We start from the raw sequence: 18629 nt of genomic DNA on the forward strand, positions 1-18629 counted from the left end.
CGAATAACAGCTCACAGGCATTCTGCTTGTTCCTGAAGGACCTGGGGCAGTAGCCATCAGAGTGTGGTAGAGCAACAAAGACTCCAGTGCAGTGGCCAAGGGCACTCCTTTCCCCTCAAGACCATTCTAGAAGCTGCTTTGTCAAAACAAGGAGGCTGTGGCTTCATGCTCAGCAGATCTCTAGTGAATGACTCCCTTCTTTTCCTGCAGATGCTAGGGAGAACTTAATGATTTCATACAGGTTGTGGCTGCATTGGAAGTTTTTGTCTTAGCTATAGTTAACAGCAGAGCTTCGGCAGCGTAGCAGATACTACACAGATTTGTGTCAAGTTATACCTAATTTGAAAGTCTCTTGACTGATTGCACCACTGAGATCTAGAAATTAAAGTAAGAGGATTTAGGAAATTTATAGACAGCCCTGCTAGGTAAAGCATATTTCAAAATTTAAAAACTGTTTTTGTCCAATTTATGGTTTCAATCTAATGTGTTTTTAACAGTGCAACAAAACAACACTTGAAGCTCCTCCCCCTCTTGATTATTATTCATTGAGTCCTTGCAATTCAAAAGATACAAAACCTGTATCCTGTATGGGATTTACAACTCTGCACCAAACTTCTTTCACATTGTAATTTCATCTGGGTAATATAGTAGTGCTTTTTCTTTTTTTGCTGAGGAAGATTGGCCCTGAGCTAACATCTGTGCCAATCTTCCTCTATTTTGTATGTGGGTTGCCACCACAGCTTGGCTGCTGACAAGTGGCGTAGGTCCACACCTGGGAACTGAACCCAAGTGTGCTGAACTTAACCACTAGGCCACAGGGCCGGCCCCACTAGTGCGTTTTCTAATCCAAAATCAGTTATAAATTCACCTTCTGGTTCTTTGCATTAAACTGAAATAGCCATTGTAAATGTTTGATTTTTTAATCACATTTTAAAATGTTGAATTATTTATGTTATCTTGCCTGCTAAACTAGATTATGACAGTTGATTGTTGCAGTCTTTAAATTATTATTTAAAATATTTGTGGTTTGAGATTACAACCATATTAGCAAAATCAGATCATTTTAGTTGGGGAAAAACAGACAGCTTCTGTTTACTAATGTTGTGTCAGAGTATAAAATTACCTACTACCAGGGACCCGTGGGGTTGAATTTAACTATTCATTTCTTAAGACCTGCTCTTGTAGTTTACGCTGGTCCTGCCTACTAAGAATTTCCCATACAAACAAGAGGAGGAGAGGAATGATTGCTATAAGCCAGGCTTAAGTTAATCTTTAATCATTTAAAAACTTTTCTTGAGAATTGCTAGAGTATCTGTCTCTTGAGTGCCTAGTTTATATAATAGAGTGAAACTAAAACAATCCTGAGAATATGTTTGTGTGTGTGTGTATTAAAACAATTCAGTAAAACTCTTCAGATACCAGATTTGTTGACTGACCATTGTATATGGAAAACTGGGGCCGGGATGCAAGGTAAAGGAGCCATATTTGAGGTAGAGAAGTTTTCATTTTAGTCCTGGGATAACCGGGCAATAAATTGTCTATTTTGTTGTTTCTCACTCCCTCAGAACTTGGAAAGTGGATCCTTGATAGGGCTCTTGTTAGGTTTGGTGAGGATGCATTTTTCTCCTTTGAGTTCTAGAAGCGATGATGAGTCCATTTTGGAGAAAGAGTATTATTGCAGGCCGGCTCTACCTTGACAAATGAGAAGCACAGCAATATCTTCACTTTGGTGGTTGGTATTTATGAGCACAAATGATTACTGCTTCTGTCAGAAGAGATATGAGGTGCTGTTCTTTTAGGCATATTTGTAGATGACCTTTGGTGTGCTGGGTGGGCTGTCAGGGGTGGCCCTGTTACAATGACCTCTCCATAGTATCAGCCTTGGGTGTTGGGACGTGGAATGGGGAATGTGATTCTTGTCTCCCTTCCTCCTCCTATACACTACCGTCTTTATTCCTCCCCAGCCTAATAAGCATATCTTAAGCTCTTTACTGCAAAGTGTTAGGCTCTCAGTAGACTGTAGAAATTATGTTTCTTATGCTGGGTGATTGAGTAATAGCAATACTACTGTCTTAATGTCAATGTGAATTTGTCTCATCTTGTCTGAAACATTAATTAAACAAGTTTAGACTCAGACAGGGCTTAGAGTCCACTATTCATTTCTCAAGAGTAGGTTCTTACTCATACACACACCCTTTGTTTTTGGTCCTTTTCTTCTAAGCTTGTTTTCTAGTGTTCTTCAATTTCCATTTTTTATTAGTATATATTCAATATAAGGAGAAAATGTGGATTGTTTCTTAGAAATACCTTCTAAAAGTTTTCTAGCATAGAATAAACTGGCTGTTTTGTTGTGTATGTGTGGGGTATGGGGTTGCTGGTTAGTTCTCATAAGGCCCTACCCAGTCATTGGACCTTCCTGTGTGTGTCTGTGCACGTGTCTGTCGCTGTTCCAGGTAGAAATGAAGGTAGCAGCAGCACAGTTATCAGGGACTTCTTTTTGTAGGAAAAGATCTTCAAAGCTGACTTCAAAGGTGTTTTCCTTTTCTGAGCCTTTTTCCATATAATCCTCACCTGCTCATTTTGACCCTGACCTTAGAATTATCTTAATTTTTTAAAGTTTTGATAAATTTAGTCAACAAGTACAAGTTTGTCTCTTAAAATGAAGTGTCCATAATGTATCTGGTCTTAGCTAAGAGTCGTTTAAAAGAAAAAATTACTAAGTTTTTACTTTAAAGAAATTTTATTTTATTTATTTATTATTGAAGTATAGTTGGCATACTAAAGAAATAAATTTTAAATACAGCAGTGTCATTTGGTTTTTAAAATGGAACTAGAGTCCCTCTAGTGGGTAGAGTATTATTCACTTTCCAAGGTTGAAATAGAAAGATGGCAATCTTGAATTATGTGGAACCAGCTTTCAAGTGCACTGTTCTCGTAGGTGCTGGTGTTCCCTCTCCCCAGCTGATAGGCAGTGCTTAGCTAGCCACTGCTTTGCCCCAATGTTAGCCAAGATTCAGCAGTCTTCCTCTTCCGACCATGTGTTTCTGCTGGCCCTGGTCATTCCTAGTATGTGATCTCGCAAGCTGTGGCTCACTGGGTGCTTTCTTTCAAGCCTCAGCAAGTACAAACTCAGAACACGGAAAAGTATAAAAGAGTATAAAAAGAACACAGTGCCCCCTAGGGTCATTGAGTTGCCATGAAAGAAATAATTGCACAGGCCTGTTTTGGGCACAACAGGTAGATTCAGGACATTTAGTAGTTGGAAGAGTTACAGACTGATAGCCAGACACAGGCAGCATGGTATGGCAGAAAGAACCTGGTTCAAATCCTAACTTTGCAGTTATTAGCTTTGTGACCTTGATCTGGTTACATAGCCTCTCTGTATCTTAGTTTTCCTTTCTGTAAAATGGGGAGTGATAAACCTATTTTATAAGGTTAAGTATTAAAAATAAACATGCAAAAGCCTTTGTGTTTTCAGTGCTCTGTGTTTGATAGCAGAAGTCATGGAAATTTCCCTAGCTGAGTTCATTGTAATGCATAGGATTTAATTATTTGGATGACTTTCCCCTCTTCTCCCATGCCTTCTTTTTCTTTCAGTCCCCGCCAAGTAAGCGAAGAAAATTAGAGAAGCCAAGGAAACCCATTACATTTGTAGTGTTGGAGTCTGTGATGAAAGAATTATCCCTCAAAGCATCGTCTTTGGGCTCTGAGACAGTGGAAGGCATAGTAGTTGTGACGACATGGATTGAAAAAATTCTCACCGATCTGAAGGTACCTGGTTAAGCACACTGAAGAAGTACTGTTAATAATCTCTTTTTTTTTCTTTTTTTTAAAGGAGTTTTGAGAAAGGAAAGTAATTTCCTATAAAATTCTGTTTTTCCTCCAAATAGGTCCAGCATAAACGAGTTCCCTGTGGAAAGGAGGAAGTTAGCCTTTTCCTAACAGCTATAGAAAACTCCTGGATTCATATAAGGAGAAAGAAGAGAGAACGAGTGAGACAATTAAGAGAAGTTCCCCGAGCTCCTGAGGACGTCATCCAAGCCTTGGAAGAGAAAAAGTCCACCCCGAGAGAGTCTGGCAGTAGCCAGGATTTGGCCCAAAGCCCCCAGGAGAGTGCCCTGTGTGGGCCCGCTCTAGAGGAAGGCGAGTCTGCCACTGCTGAGGGCCATGGCCCAAACCAGGATTCGCCTTCCCAGGAAGAAAACTCAGAACCCATGGAGGATGAAAGGAGTGAGAAAAAAGGAGAGATAGAGTTTTTAGAAAGTTGTAAAAGCTCTAGCAATGGAGCCCAGGACCAAGAGGCTTCTGAGCAGTTCAGCAACCCAGTGTCTGAAAAAGGGAATCATCTCCAAGGAGTGGCTGGACAGTACCTGTTCAAGTGTTTGATAAACGTTAAGAAGGAGGTAGACGATGCCCTAGTTGAAATGCATTGGGTTGAGGGCCAGAACAGGGATTTGATGAACCAGCTTTGTACCTATATACGTAACCAAATTTTCAGGCTTGTTGCTAGTTAACTGCAAACTTCTTGCACAGTTGGGAAAGTTCTGTAAAGCAGCTTGCTTTGGAGTGGCCTGTGGGGTGGCAAGAGGAATTCCATCATTGGCCCATTGGTCTATTATATGGATTGTCCTAAAAAACAGAAATAAATTAATCCATTTTTAAACACACACACACTCATCCCCCTCTCCCCCCTTTTTTTTAAGTTACAGGGCATTGTAGTATGATAGTTCAGGAGGGAGAATTGTGGTTATCAGCACCAACAAAAAGCCATCAGTAAACTCATAAGGGATTTAAACCTGACTCCAACAAAAAGCCATCAGTAAACTCATAAGGGATTTAAACCTGACTCCAAGCTGATCACGTTAGCTTTAGACTGGTTCTCTGAGGCCAAAAGGATTATTTTTGGAGTCTGGTCTGGGTCAGAACTGAACAGAGCATCACGCTCTCTCTGTCACCCATGGCTGCGTCTTGAGGAGTGGTGGCTTTCTCACTCCCCATGTGGAGGCAGTACACCGGGGCACATAGGCCCTGTGCCTTCTTCTAGAGTCACCTTCAAGACCAAAGACTTTCTCTGGGTACATATGACTGATTACCCCTGTGTCAATCCTGAGAAAAGAACTGGCCTGATGGTAGGTGTGGGGGAGTCAAGGGGAGAGCTTAGTAATGCCAGCAAGAAGGGCTGATCTGGGGAGCGCCTGGGAACATCACATTCCTAACTCATGTCTGTTTTGATGTTGCTTATTTCAGAAACAGAATTAGGTAAGCAAAACTCCCAGATGAGGCACAACAGAATGAAGCCATACCACTACCTCCAACCTGTTAAAAGTACTGTTTTTTAGCAGTTTCACTGGTGTATGATTTTTATTTATTTTGACATTTAAAGTGGAGCTTTGTTTTCTTTTTAATATAAGAGTATTCAGAATTGAAAACTGTCAATCCTGTTTGAATCTTGGGGTTGTGGAAGATATTTTCTTGGCTTTGAGTGGTTAAGCGATTGATTATAGAAATAAGAAATGGAGCAAGATAGTTATGTGCAGTAGGTTGCTTAAGAAAGTCTCATCTGTTGGCAGATAAGTTGTAGCTGATCAAATACTGCTTTTTGTGGGTTTCCTTGTAATCCCCTCTGTGCTTACCTGATAGCATTGGAGAATTCTGAGGCCAGGTAACCATGTTCTTAAAACATGTTTCTAATTGGAATGTCAGGGCTCAGCAGGAATGCCTCTGGAAAAGGAGTCTCTTTTTTTGTTCTCTTGGTGTCTCAGTTTCCCTCTACTTGACTTCCCTAGCTTGATTTTACACCAGTAGCTGACGGTTCTATTTAGACGGGAGTTTTGGAGTGTGGTGCCCGAGCTCCTTAACCATCTGCAAAGGAGACTGGGGCTGAGTAGTTAAGCCACGCTTTTGAAAGTTGGCTGTCGTTTAGGGCAGAAAACTGATGACCTTGGCAGATATTTTGGCAGCAGCTAGACCAGGGCCTCAGCAAAGATACAGGAAATGAAAATAGGACCATATTATACCTCCCTGTGGCATTGGAGACAGAGCTGCAGAAGAGGACCTATTAACCAGTGTTCTTAATCTGGTCCATGGACTTATAGAGAATCTATAAACTTCCTGGATTATTTCCAAAACCTCTGTGAGCATATGTGCATTTTTTTCCTGGAGAGAAGGGTCCCTGACTTAGAGGGCTCAGTAACCCACGGAGGATTGGGAACCATGATTCTAGTCCAGCCTCTCATTTGACAGGATGAGGAAACCGATGCCCAGGGTCACAAAGAGCCAAAATTCAATCCAGGGCCTTGGATTCCTCCCATCCAATAATCTTCTCCTGTGCCTCCCACACCATCCCGCTGTACTTACCTCTGATGACACATTGGAATCATCATATGCTGGACCCAAACCTAGTTTCCATCTTGGTAGAATTTTAAGATAATTGAGTTAGGTGGCAACTGTTCATTCAATAAATGGTCAATAAGTATTATTGTTGGCTTGTTTGTTTCATTTTAAAAGAGTAGCACATGCTCATAGATTTGGGAAAATGAAAGTAGAAAATAGCAACAGAATCACTCCTGTCTCAACCTTCTCAAACACAACCACTGTTGGTACTTTAGTGTTTCCTTCTAGTCCCTCTTTCTGTAGATGGGGTATGTGAGTGTGTGGGTTTAACTTGGGTTGAACTCATGCTGTGTATTCAGTTTTATATTGTGCTTTTTTTCATTTAATGTCTTCTAAGTATTTTTCTATATTATAACAGTAGCATATTTATTTACACTCCTTGGCTGTTCAAAATGTATTTCAGGCACAGTATTAGGCTTTATTTAAGTCTAGTACTTAGAGATTCTGAGAGAATACTCTGTGTAACTGGAGACATAAAAGATGTGTCTTGTGTCTATATTGTTTCAGTGGCCCAGGTTTAAGGCTTGGTGTCATGGAGGAGGTTTTATAGGTGTGAAGTTAATGCTCTTAGAATTTAAGAAGTACATGATGAGAGAGCTTCCACACTAGAGCTGTTGAGTGCCTTCTTTGCATTTGGATGTCTTCATTTTCTTCTCTGGAAGAATAGTTTATTTCTATCCAATGAGAGAACGTTGAAAATACTTTTAAAAGACATCTAAAAATTCCTTTCGTTATGCATATACTTTATAATTGTGTGATATATGATAGCATACACCTCTGATATAGGTTATTGACCCATGTATCATAATATTGAGTGATATTTGCCTTAAGTGTGGGGAGGTGAAGTTCATGTTGATAGATTGGTATGGAATTAAATCTTTGTGGTATTATCTTAAATTCTGTTTTGGTCCGTGGCATTGGCTTCTGATCTCTTGATAACTAAAGTGAGAACAGAGGCTGAACTTGTTTTCCAAGGGAGACTAAAGCTGCTTTTGTTCTTTGCAATCTGCTTTGCTTCCAACAGTTTGGTTCCTTTGCCCTGCATCCTTGCCCGACTCTTCGCGCACCAGAGCGTTGCTGCATGTCCTAGCAGGGTTGGCATCTTGGGTGGAGGTTCAGCTAATCTTAAGGGTTCATGTTGATTACTTACAACTTTAGTGTGTATTTTTTAAAACATGAAACATCTCTTCTCTTGATGGGAGTCAAAGCTCATTATATGAGCACACCAGCTTTTAAGCTCTGACGAGTAATAAAACTGCAAGGTGTAGAAAAGATGCCACAGCCTGTGGAAGATTGGAGGCCTCTTAAAGGAAGGGAGTAGCCCCTCTCTCTTCCTGAAACCTCAGCATTTTCCTCCCTAGCCACACGGGGGCATCTTTAGCTCTTTTATCAGGTGCCTTAATGTCACTGTGGGAATGGATAAAATTGTGTCCTTGATATTTTCTTGGAGTATCCAGTTGCTACTCAGTTAAATATTTTTATGTAAACAAGTACATTTTCACATAGATAAAATTTGAAAAATAAGAGTAGAAAGAAGAAAAAATGTACCACCCTGTGGTCTTTTTATCTGGGCATAATCTTTTTATGTTTCTTGATGGTCCCAATTGACTATTTTTTCTTTTCTTTTCATCTGTCCTGCTACTCTAGAATATATCCAGGTTGGGTCATCTCTTTGGATCAACTTTTTATTGATATCTAGTTAATGGTGGTACTGAAGGATATGTTTAGTGATCTTAAATAGTCACTTTTCAAAAGCTGTGTATTCCAGGAAGAGTAATATAGACAGCTCTAAGAAGCTGTTTTCAATATTCTTTTGTCTTTTAATTCTTGTTTTGGTTTATCTGGTGGGCTGACTAGAATGCATGTAATGTGTTGTTTGTATTAAAAGTGGGCACAGTTGGTTCTGTATTGTGTATATTATATAGGTTAGTGGGCCTTCTTTCTCACAAGGGGTGTTTCTGTGTAGAAAATGTATATTACTAACCCTGGGATCTGTGTGGGCTCAAGGAGACGTTCTATCTATCCTTATTTTTATGGCGCAGGATCAGATGTTATGAGTGGCCACTCAACAGATCTGCGCATTAGCAGGATGCAAGTCCAGTTTGGAAAACTAAGGCGCCCTCTGGGAGAAGGAAAGTCTCAAAGGTACAGGAGTTTTACAGCCATCCAAGTGGTGCCCCTAGGAAAGGGACATGACCACGTCTTTTTTAGGGAAGTAGGAGCTCGGGAGATTTGGTTTGCTAAATGGCGCTAACCCCAGTGAAACCGAGAAGAGGCTTACTAGTGAGAATGGACTGGCTTCTGCCTCCTGGAGCAGGACATTGATCTTGAACCTTTCTAATGCTCCCAAGCACAAACCTCTTGGTGCTGGTGCCAGCATAGTATTAGAATACCCTGCATGGGGCTCACCCCACTAGCAGCAGGACCTCACACACATACCAGAGAGTTCCTGCTCTGCTCTGTGGAGACATTCAGATCCTCTGCTGTGACTCACCCAAATGACTAAAACAGCGGTTTATTTTTTTAATTGCTGGTTGGAACAGCTAATGCTCCCTTTTGGAGGCTGTGCTTTTACTCTGGGGAACTGTGTTGTGACTGAGTGAAGGCTTTGGCAGAATTGGCTTCTATATGATGTTCTCAAGAGGGCAAAGGATGTATAAATCCCAGATGCTTTTCCAGCCACCTTAGGGGAATGAAAAACAGAAGAGAGCACGGACCTCACGGTTCATCAGGCCTGGGTTTACGTTCCAGCTCCCCTTACAGGGTCAGTCAGTTTCACTAGGCCTTGGCTTCCTCATGCGAAAGATGAGGAGTTCTTGCTTCCGAGTTGTAGTTAAGTGAGAGAAGGACTGAAACTCCTGGGAGGGTGCATAAACAAAGAGGAGGCTTCTCAACTTGCTCATCTCTTCTTCTTCTTTGAGTTTTCAATTTCTGGTCAGAAAATCTCCTACCAATAGACTCAAGTGAAAAAGCTGAGATCTTGAGTGTTTAACTGTAGGCGTAGAGTACCGCTTTTTGACCAAAAGCAAAATTCAAGCTTCCCTGTACTGGAGGGACAAACAGGGACCCAATATTGATTGGCCATCTTTTACATAAGTTGTCTCATTTAGTAATCCTGCCAAGTAGTGCGGTGTCCCTATGTGATAGCTTAAAGAAGTGGAAGCTCAGAGAGCGTAAGTGACTTGCCCTAAGGTTATTCACAGAGCTAAGTCAGAGTGGGGTTTGAACTCAGGTCCAAGTCTGGGATCTTGTACCAGATCTCAAGATCTGAAAGGAGCACTGCACTTGGGATGGAAATGGACCTCCAGGATCATTTGACCCACTTCTAGGGAAGGAGACTTCAAGTATATGACACAGGGAAGAGAGAAGAAGCATGTGTCTTTTAACCCGACTTCACCATTTAGCACTTTAAGGTAATATTATTTTCTAGCTTATGATCAATGAGCTTATAATTAGTTATTAATTTATGCTACCAAATCTTCATAGAACTTTGTATTTGGCAGTAGCATAGATAATTAAGTAGTCAGTGAAACTGCAAAATAAAATGTCTAGTGCAAGCACATGTTGGATGAGAATCAATGTAAAATAACTGATAATTAGGTAATGACTGACAATACGTAATTGTATAATAATGGAAGAAGGGTTTTATTTTTTAATATTTTAACAGGCAGCTCCAAATATTTCACTTACAGAACACAAAACTGATGTGCTTTTTGATCCTGCTGGAGAAGGTAGCAATTGTCAGAAAAACAGCAAGTCGTCTTCCCTAGGTAGGGTGAATGAACTCATGTCAATCCGGAGAAAAGAGAAGGCTGCCTGCCATCTGGTGGACCCATTCAGGGAGTGTGGCCCGAGAGTCTAGACACTAGAGCCAGGGAATTCCTGGCTGGGGGACTTGGCCTGCTCAGCAGCCAGTCAGCCCCCAGGGAAATGGCAGCTTGTGCTACTGCTGTCCAAAAAGAGAGGGCTTTCGGGGAGCAGTGCTGAGCTGGACCCCCTCCTGCGGCAGTGGCTGAGGCAGGGGCCTGCTCCCATAGATTTGCGATTCCAGAGACTTGTTGTCTCTTGCTGGGAAGGGGGGATTCCCAGTCTGGTCTGACATAGGATCCTTCATTCAGATATGTTTGTCTCCGGATTCCTGCCTTCAAGGCCAAATGTGAGGCTTTATGGATCAGACTCTGGCCTGTGTTTCACTGAACTTTAGATGAGCGCTAATAAGGGCTTTTTCATTCACAAAGGGAAGCATTTCGTCATCTTCTGTACCAGGGGCTAGGCGAGAAGGAACAGAGCTCATACTCTGACTGAAAGGGTGAGCTTTTATTTAATTCCAGCTGGTTATTGCCATACAGAAATAGGTGCCCACTGTTGTTGGATTTTCTGATTTTTTGAGGGAAGCCAGAAATCCAGATTTATGAGAAACTGACAACTAATTCAATATTTTATAAAAACCTGGTAGACCATCAGTTTGTGACCTCTTCTACCACTGGCTGGTAGAACTGTCTAAATATTTGCTGCCTCCACTTTCCTAACTCTCATTTACTTCAGCTCCTGAAGTCTGGTTGCTGCCCACCCTCCTTTTTTCAAGTTTTCTCCTGTCAAAGGGAGAATCCCAAAGATTCTGTCCATGGTCCTTGTTTCCTCTTTCCTCCCACTTCTGGCTGACCTCATTACTCCCATGACTTCGCTTACTGCTCACCCATACATTCATCTTGCCCAAATCTAGACCTTTCCTGAACTTCCAACATCCACATACCTAGCCACCTATTGGACATCTCTCCTGGGACCGTGGCTGTGTCAAACTCAACTTATTGTCTACACCTGCTTCTCTCCTATATTCTTGATCACCATCCCCTCAGCTGTCCAGATTAGAAATCTCTCCCAAATCCAGCCCAGCCTCTCCATCTGTGGTGCCACTGCCCTACTGCCATTCCTTATCTCTCATCTGTACTGGAAGGGTAGCCTGAACCATTGCTGAGGAACTTCAGAGCTCAGCAGCAGAAAGAGCAGTTTTAGATAGGTTTGGGGAGGGGAAACGATAAAGAAAACTGCTTTGAGGGGTGAAATGGGAGAGCTTTTAGAAGATAAACTAGGATGGAAAGTAGACCCCTAGCAACAGGTCAAGTTAGTTGAGATCAAGAGATATGAGGCTCTTCCTGATAAAGCACAGGAGAACTTTTTTCCCCTTTAACTATTTCATTTTACAAAAGCAATGCATTTTCATTATAAGAAATTTAGAAAATAATGAATAAAAATTTATAATTCCACTAAAATGGAGTTATTTTACATTTTATCTTAGTATTTTTATATGCATATATATTTTTAAACAGCAAACGTGGGATCATATTGTATATTACTGTTTTATAATCTTTTTCATTTAACAGTATATTGTGATAACTTTTCTCTGATTATAAAATTAATCTATGTGTCAGAAAACTTGTGAAAATAAAAATTACCAGTAATCACACTGCCCAAAGACAACGGCTGTTAATATTTTGGTTTATTGACAACTCTGCTTTCTTCAATGCCATATTGTGTTGCTTCACTAAACCAATTGTTCCTTGTTGGAAATTTAGATTTTCTGGTTTTCACTGTTGTAAATAATGCTTTAGTGAATATGTTTGTATAAAAATCTTTGTGTTTTCTTATTGTTTTAGGATAAATTTATATAAGAATTACTGAAGCAGAGGATCTGACTCTTTTAAAGGCTCTTCATATATATTGCCAGTTTGCTCACAAAACAGGTTGTGCTAGTTTAAGTTTCCACAAGTGCCTGTTTTTACCGCACCTTTGAAAGCACTAGAAGGCTAATTTTTAAAAATCCTTTATCAACTGACAGGAGTATTTTCATTGTTTTAATTTTATTATGGTATTGGCAAGGTCAAGCATTTTCATATATTTATGCATATTTATGTTATATTATTTCATATATTTATTTTATAAAATTTAAATTATGTTCTATGTTCATTTTTCTATCCAAGTGTTCTTTTTGTTATTGAATTGCAAGGGCACATCTTGCCAATATTTCCCTCCATTTTGTCATTTACCTTTTCCTTTTATTTATGGTGATTTTGTTTTGTTTATACAATTAGGAGCTTTTAGAGGGTTTATGCAATCAAATCTGTCATACTGTTGCTTTATCTTTTATTTCTTTGCCTTTATGGGTAGAAACGTACTTTACCACCCTTGGAGCAGAAAAATGTTTGCCTCTATTTTATTATGGCTCTTTTGGGCAGTATTGTTTACATTTAACACTTGAATTTATGTTGGTGTGTGGTGTGAGGTTTTAAGGACCTAACTGTGTGTGACAAATGGTTCAGAGTTGTTCCAGAGCAACTCTTCTGAGAGATGACCAGTAAGCTCTAGCACTGCCATCTGAGGTGTCGGTGGGACAGGGACTCCAGCAGGCTGGGGCCGGGGGTATATAGTATCCCAGCCTCTAGCCTGGAAGTGGGGGGAGAGACAGAGGTTGGTATATGGCTCCCGGAGTGTCCCCAGCACTGCCCAGCACTCGCTATGGGCCCTGAGGCCTTGGCAAGGAATCTGGTTGTGGGCGTGGGTGCCCTGGATCTTGGTAGTCCAGTCAGTGACAAGCCACTGCTCTGGGCCTTACGTACTCCTCTGAGAGGGCATCAGTTACTAGCACAAGTAGCTGATCTCGTGGGTTTTAAAGACTTGAACCTGCAGCCTTGCTTTTAGATGTAAGCTTGGATTGCTGTGACAGTAGACCTTAGTCCTTTCCGTGGGACACTGATTGCTTTCCGCTCTGCCCTGGGAGGGGCCTTCTCTGTCATCAAGATACCCCCACCCTCACTTGATCCATCTGGCTCTTGACTCACATTGCAAGACTCTGCCTCTCTCTCCTCATAACTTTGCCCAGTCTCCCTCCCATGACCTGAATTAATTTACTCTCATAAAGCCACCTCTTTTTTTCTTCAAAGGAATAACTGAAGTCCTCATCCTTTCCCGTGTGCCTTTCCACTTGGATCAGCTTCCTCCTTCCCAAGTCATCCACAGCCCCCATCTCTAGCTGCATAGCTTTGCTAGCCTCTTTGGTTTCTCAGGGAAGCTCAGAATGTGTGGCTCCTCCCTTTCTGCTTCTGAACTGCATTTCTTTCCTTATTACTCAGTGTCCACACCCAGGGCGGTTGCCTGGATAAAAATCTGCCCCTTTCCCCCAGTTACCTTTCCAGGCCAGACATAAGCACCCTGCGGAATGGCTATCTACCTAGGCCCAGTTAGAAGCATTTAATTCCTCAGAGTGGCCTGAGGCAGTACAGTGTCCTTTGAGGTTGTCTGGCCCCTGGATCCTAAGTCTGATTCTCTCCTTGCTTTCTCACTCATCTGCTAAGCTTCTTTATTGGGTACCACTAAGCAAAGTTAATGATTATTCCTCTCTTTAGCCAGAAGGGAAGAAGTTATCTCCCCATCATCAGCCATTTCAGTGAGGTTTTCAAGGACTCTGGACCCAATTCCCCAGGCTGGGCCATCCCACACAGTCAGAGGAGAACCAGGCCACTTCTCATCCCAGCTGACACTAAGCAGCTTTGTGACCTTGGATAAGACGCTTTCTCTTGGGAGGTTGGACTAGGTGATCTCAACTCTTCCACCTGTGACATTGTGTGATGCAGTAAAGAGGGGAAAGTACACAAATGGGAGGGTGGAACTTAACTTGATTGTACCTGTTTTGTAGGTTCAGGAGAGGTCCTTTGACAACTTACTGGGAGTGGAGGAAGGTAGGTGAAGACTTGGGTGGAAACTTCAGCTCTGGGGAGTCCACTTGCTAATGACTGAATGAGTACCCTGTAGGATACACCTCTGTCAAAGCAATTCAAACTTCTGCTCATCATTCAGACTGGCCTCATCAGGAATCCAATTTAGTTAGCTAACCTAGCCTTATATTCACTTGATTTCTTCTTATCCCTTCTTAGAAAAATAAGATTATCTGGGAATCTAAGTTTGTAAAATGAGTATATCAGTACCTTTATGGGTCTTTGTGTAGTCGTATATGCCACATGGTGGTAGAGAGCAAAGCTGACCTTTTCTAGGTATTACTGTGAAGTTGAGTTCTGCTCTGTGATCTTTCACCCCACACTGACTTACGAAAGGTCACCTGATCTTGGCTACAAGGACACCTCGCCCAGTGCCTGGCACATGTTAGGCACACAATAAATATTTGTTAAGTGAATGTCATCTAGTGTGTCCCTAAGTGTACTAGCCTTCTGTCCCTTCCTCTTCATCTCATAGCTGACTTTCTCCATTTGGTGGTGTTTTAACTATGAGAGATGAAACACTCCCCAAAACCAGTTGCAAAAGTTGAGAAGTCGGGCCTGAAGGGTTAGGACATCTTCTGGCATGTAGTGAATACCTGTACTTTTGGCTTCACGCCCCTTCCTCATCTCATTACTTATACGTCATAGGGGTCAGGGAACTGATTTGCATAGCTCTTGGAGTTGTGCATATATGTAAAGCTTTGTTGAGGTGAATGGTGGCAGAATAGAAGACAGTCTCATTAGGGAATGTCTCTAGCTCAACATACTAAAAATTGAGGGGTTTGAACTGAGCTTTGGGGTGCACAAGACTTGAGAAAGACTGAAAATAGAAATCCTCTCATGAGAAAGCACACAATGATGGGTGGCCCAGCGTTCCTCCTGTCTCTAAGCACCTAGAAGCCACAAAGAAACTTTAGGAAGAACTTTTGGTTTGGATCATTCGCCAAACGTGCTAACCTTTCTGCTGAAACATCAAAAAGACTTCTTTTCTCTCTCCCTTGAATGAATACAACTATTGCCAGCTTCTACCCAAGTTCCACCCCCTTGGAAAAAGAAGCTGGGGCTAAAATGTTAAACAGCCCTCATATTCATTCCCTTCTCTTTTTATTCTCCCCACCCTACCCCATCGGTTTCTCCCATCCCCACTGTTCATTCCTCAACTGGGGAAATCTTGGTTGGTGAGAAATTCTGTTGGGCCGTTTTTAGGTTCGTGTAGGCAACAACAGGCCCAGAAAAAGCCTCATTTCTAAACAGTTGCTTTTGCCTAACATCCCCTGGCTGCTGTCCCCACATGACCCAAATAAACAGATGATCATGTGAAGCCAGTAAGGCTGTTTGTTTTAAATAGCAAGATCTCCAGTAATCTCTGGAGCAGATGGGGTATTGGGAGCAAGAGAGAGGCTGGCACTTGAATCTGTGTCCACCCCACTTTTATCTCCTGCTTCCCCACCCTTGAAGGAAAAAGGGTCTTCAGAATACTTTTTGGGGCCAGCCAGGTAGTGTAGTGGTTAATTTCGCACATTCTGCTTTGGTGGCCCCGGGATTCCCTAGTTTGGATCCTGGGCGTGGCCCTACTCACCGCTCATCAAGACATGCTGAGGCAGCGTCCCACATAGAAGAACTAGAAGGACCTACAACTAGGATATACAACTATGTACTGGGGCTTTGGAGAGAATAAAGAAAAGTAGGAAGATTGGCAACAGATGTTAGTTCAGGGCCAATCTTCCTTAAAAAAAAAAAATACACTGCCTTTTAGATGGTTGCCTTCTTAATGTGATAGAGCTGGCCCCTGACAAGAAGAGTCAGAAAAACTTGACTTCAGCCTCTAGAAGAGACCAGGGATGTATGAGTGCCATGACACTTGAGGAAGGCAGAAGGGTACCGGTGGATGTAGCTATCTGAGCATCCTGGGCCACTGGGCAGAGTGGTACAGTGCTGACCTCAAACAAAATGAGAACTTGGTCAACAACATTATTTCAGGTCATTACTATATTTTATATATATATATATGTATAGTTTAACACAACCCCCCCCCACACACACACCTATATATTGCCTTTAAACTTCCCATTTACTTTGGTTGTGCAGTGGGCCAGGCTCGACCACACTTTTAGCAGGTGGCAGACACCTTAAAGGAAGCAATGTAGGGCCCGGCACAGATTCAGCCCTCCCAGGAAAAGGGCATTCATTGCGTGGAGAAGAACTGGGCTGTTGTGCTCTAACCCCCATTGCTTTCCAGCTTCACCATAAGCAAAGCCATTGGTGCCCCAGCATTTGGGTGTGTAATGGCCTCTCCATGCTCAGCTACACTTGCTGGGGCATTAATGTGCAAAGATCAGAGCCCTCTAGACTGGTGCTGGCAAACAACCTCCTTCTTCCTGTTCACTAGGTTCTTGATTTACAGGGTCTGTGCAGATTTTCTTTCCCTAGGATGCACTATGCCCTCAAAGGAAAGGAGCAAAGCCAGCAAGCATGCATTTGTACCAGCTTTCTATGCGTCTAGCTATCCTGGAGCTAGTCCCCCAAATAGGAACATACCCCCGAGGCCGCAGTGGGGATGGGATGAGATGGAATAGCGGGGTGGTGGGCCACTCAGCTATCCTTATAAAGCTTTGCCTTCTGGCTTTTTATGATGGTGAAGCCCAGGCCGCTGGATCCTGAACCCAATTGGCATTGTCCCACTGTTTGAAGGGTTAGCGAAGAAAGGAATCTGGGGCCAGGACTAAGCGGCTGTAGGCCTGCTGTCATTGGGACAGCAGAGCTGGACATGCTCCAAGGTGCCCCAAATATGCCTTTAGCTGGCCTGTGCCTGTCACTACCAACTGCACCACTGGGGTTTGTGCGGCCTCCGCTAAAGAAGCAGAACAGCAGGGTTTCAGGTGAAGATTTTGGTGGCCTCCAATCATATGTTAAGTGTCAGACCCCCTCCCGTTTGGGCAGATTTATATTCCTCCATCCCTTTTCTTCTTATTGTGGGCCCTGCCCCAGAAGTGCCTTCAAAAGAGTCGTCCATGGGGTCAGCAATAAATGCTCCTCCCAGGGGCGAGGAGCAACTGGAATACTCGGAATACTGAGTGACCTTAGACAAATCCTTTCTCGTCTCTGGTCCTCTGTTTCCTTATCTGCAAAATGAGAGGATTTCGGCAAGCTGATCTCAAAGGTCTAACTTTCTGATTGTACCCCCTAGGCGCGCCCAAATACTAGCAGAAGAAGCCGCAGTGGGTAGCTCCAGCCCGGGGTCCCCGCCCTCGCGGCGAGCGCGGTGGAGGCCCCGCGCCCCGGCCCCGCCCCCGCGCCCCGCCCGCGGCCTCAGTCGCCCAGCCGCAGGGAGGGCGGGGCTTCCGCCCTCCACGTTGTTGTTCCCGATTTGGGTCACGCCCCCTTGGTCTGGGCTGTGGAGGCCTCGCCTTAACCGCCGCCGCCCCAGCCCTAGAGCAAAGGGTGGCCTTCAGGGTGACACAATTGGAGTCTCCATCCACATCAGACACACGTGGACAAAGACAAGAGTTTAGGAGAAGGAAAGAGACAGATTTGGTTTTAAAGGAAGGGTGGTGAAAAGTAAAGGATAGGCCAGAGCACAACTGCGGAATTCCCTGTCAGCGTCCCACCCTCCGTTCACTCAGTGACCCCATCCGCACCCGCGAATGTGACCCTGCTAGACACTGGCCCTTTAAACAGAAGGCTGGCGGCGCGGGGTGTCCATGTGGAGCTGCTCCATGCCGTGTTGTCCTGCTCGCCCATTGGCCCGCGGCCCGGTGACGTCGCCTAATAGGATGCGAACGCACTGCGGGGGGAGGAACGGAGACAAAATGCGGAATAGGATCGCCACTCCGCTCCTCCCGCCTGTTCTCTGGCAGCCTCCAGCCGACAGCTCCGCCCAGGGGCGGATCCCGGGGGAATTGCGATAGCCGGGTGGTTGCAGGAATTAGGTCACGTGTGGGTAGGGAGTGGAGACCCAGGGGTCAGGCCAGTCTCTACCATCCTAAGGTTTCCCTGACCTGGCATATCCTTATTTGAGCTAACTTAAGTCTTGAATTTTCCACCCTTCCTTCCTTCCAGCAGGACACATTTCGTTGTGAATGGCCCAAACACGCAGCCGTTGCACAACTTGTGGCTTGCAACCGGGGCGGGGCGAGGCGGGAAAGCGGAAATGCAGGGCGCGAACCAAGCTCGAGCTTCTCCCACCCCCACCCAGGCCACGTGTGCGCGCGCGGTCTATAGGGGGCGGGCCAGCTCGTTCCGGACCCCGCCCCTCCCTTCGTGAGACGCCGCGGCCCTGCGGGCGGGGGCTCCGGTCCGGGCTTTGGCTGCGGCCCCGGTGTAGTAGCGGGGGCGGCGGCCGGGGGCAGCGCGGCTCCTTCCCTTGTTGTGTGTGTCGGTGCCTCCTCGCCATCTTGTTGCAAAGCCTTTTCTTGTCGGCGGGACTCCCGGGGCCCGCGGGGCGGGAGGCGTCAGAAGGGGGGGGGG

General features: G+C 43.9%; 1 protein-coding gene across 1 annotated transcript in view; it reads left to right on the forward strand.

Moving 5' to 3' along the window:
- The window catches only part of METTL16 (methyltransferase 16, RNA N6-adenosine), an 84239-nt gene extending 71836 nt beyond the window's left edge, over window positions 1–12403 (forward strand). The window contains exons 9-10 of the mRNA XM_058560097.1: window positions 3598–3771; window positions 3891–12403. Of these exons, the coding sequence (XP_058416080.1) occupies window positions 3598–3771; window positions 3891–4514 (798 nt within the window). The 3' untranslated portion in view covers window positions 4515–12403. The remainder of the gene's footprint in view (window positions 1–3597; window positions 3772–3890) is intronic.
- The last annotated feature ends 6226 nt before the right edge of the window (window positions 12404–18629 follow it).

This window comes from Diceros bicornis, chromosome 18 (genome assembly GCF_020826845.1).
Source record: "Diceros bicornis minor isolate mBicDic1 chromosome 18, mDicBic1.mat.cur, whole genome shotgun sequence".
Taxonomy (NCBI): domain Eukaryota; kingdom Metazoa; phylum Chordata; class Mammalia; order Perissodactyla; family Rhinocerotidae; genus Diceros; species Diceros bicornis.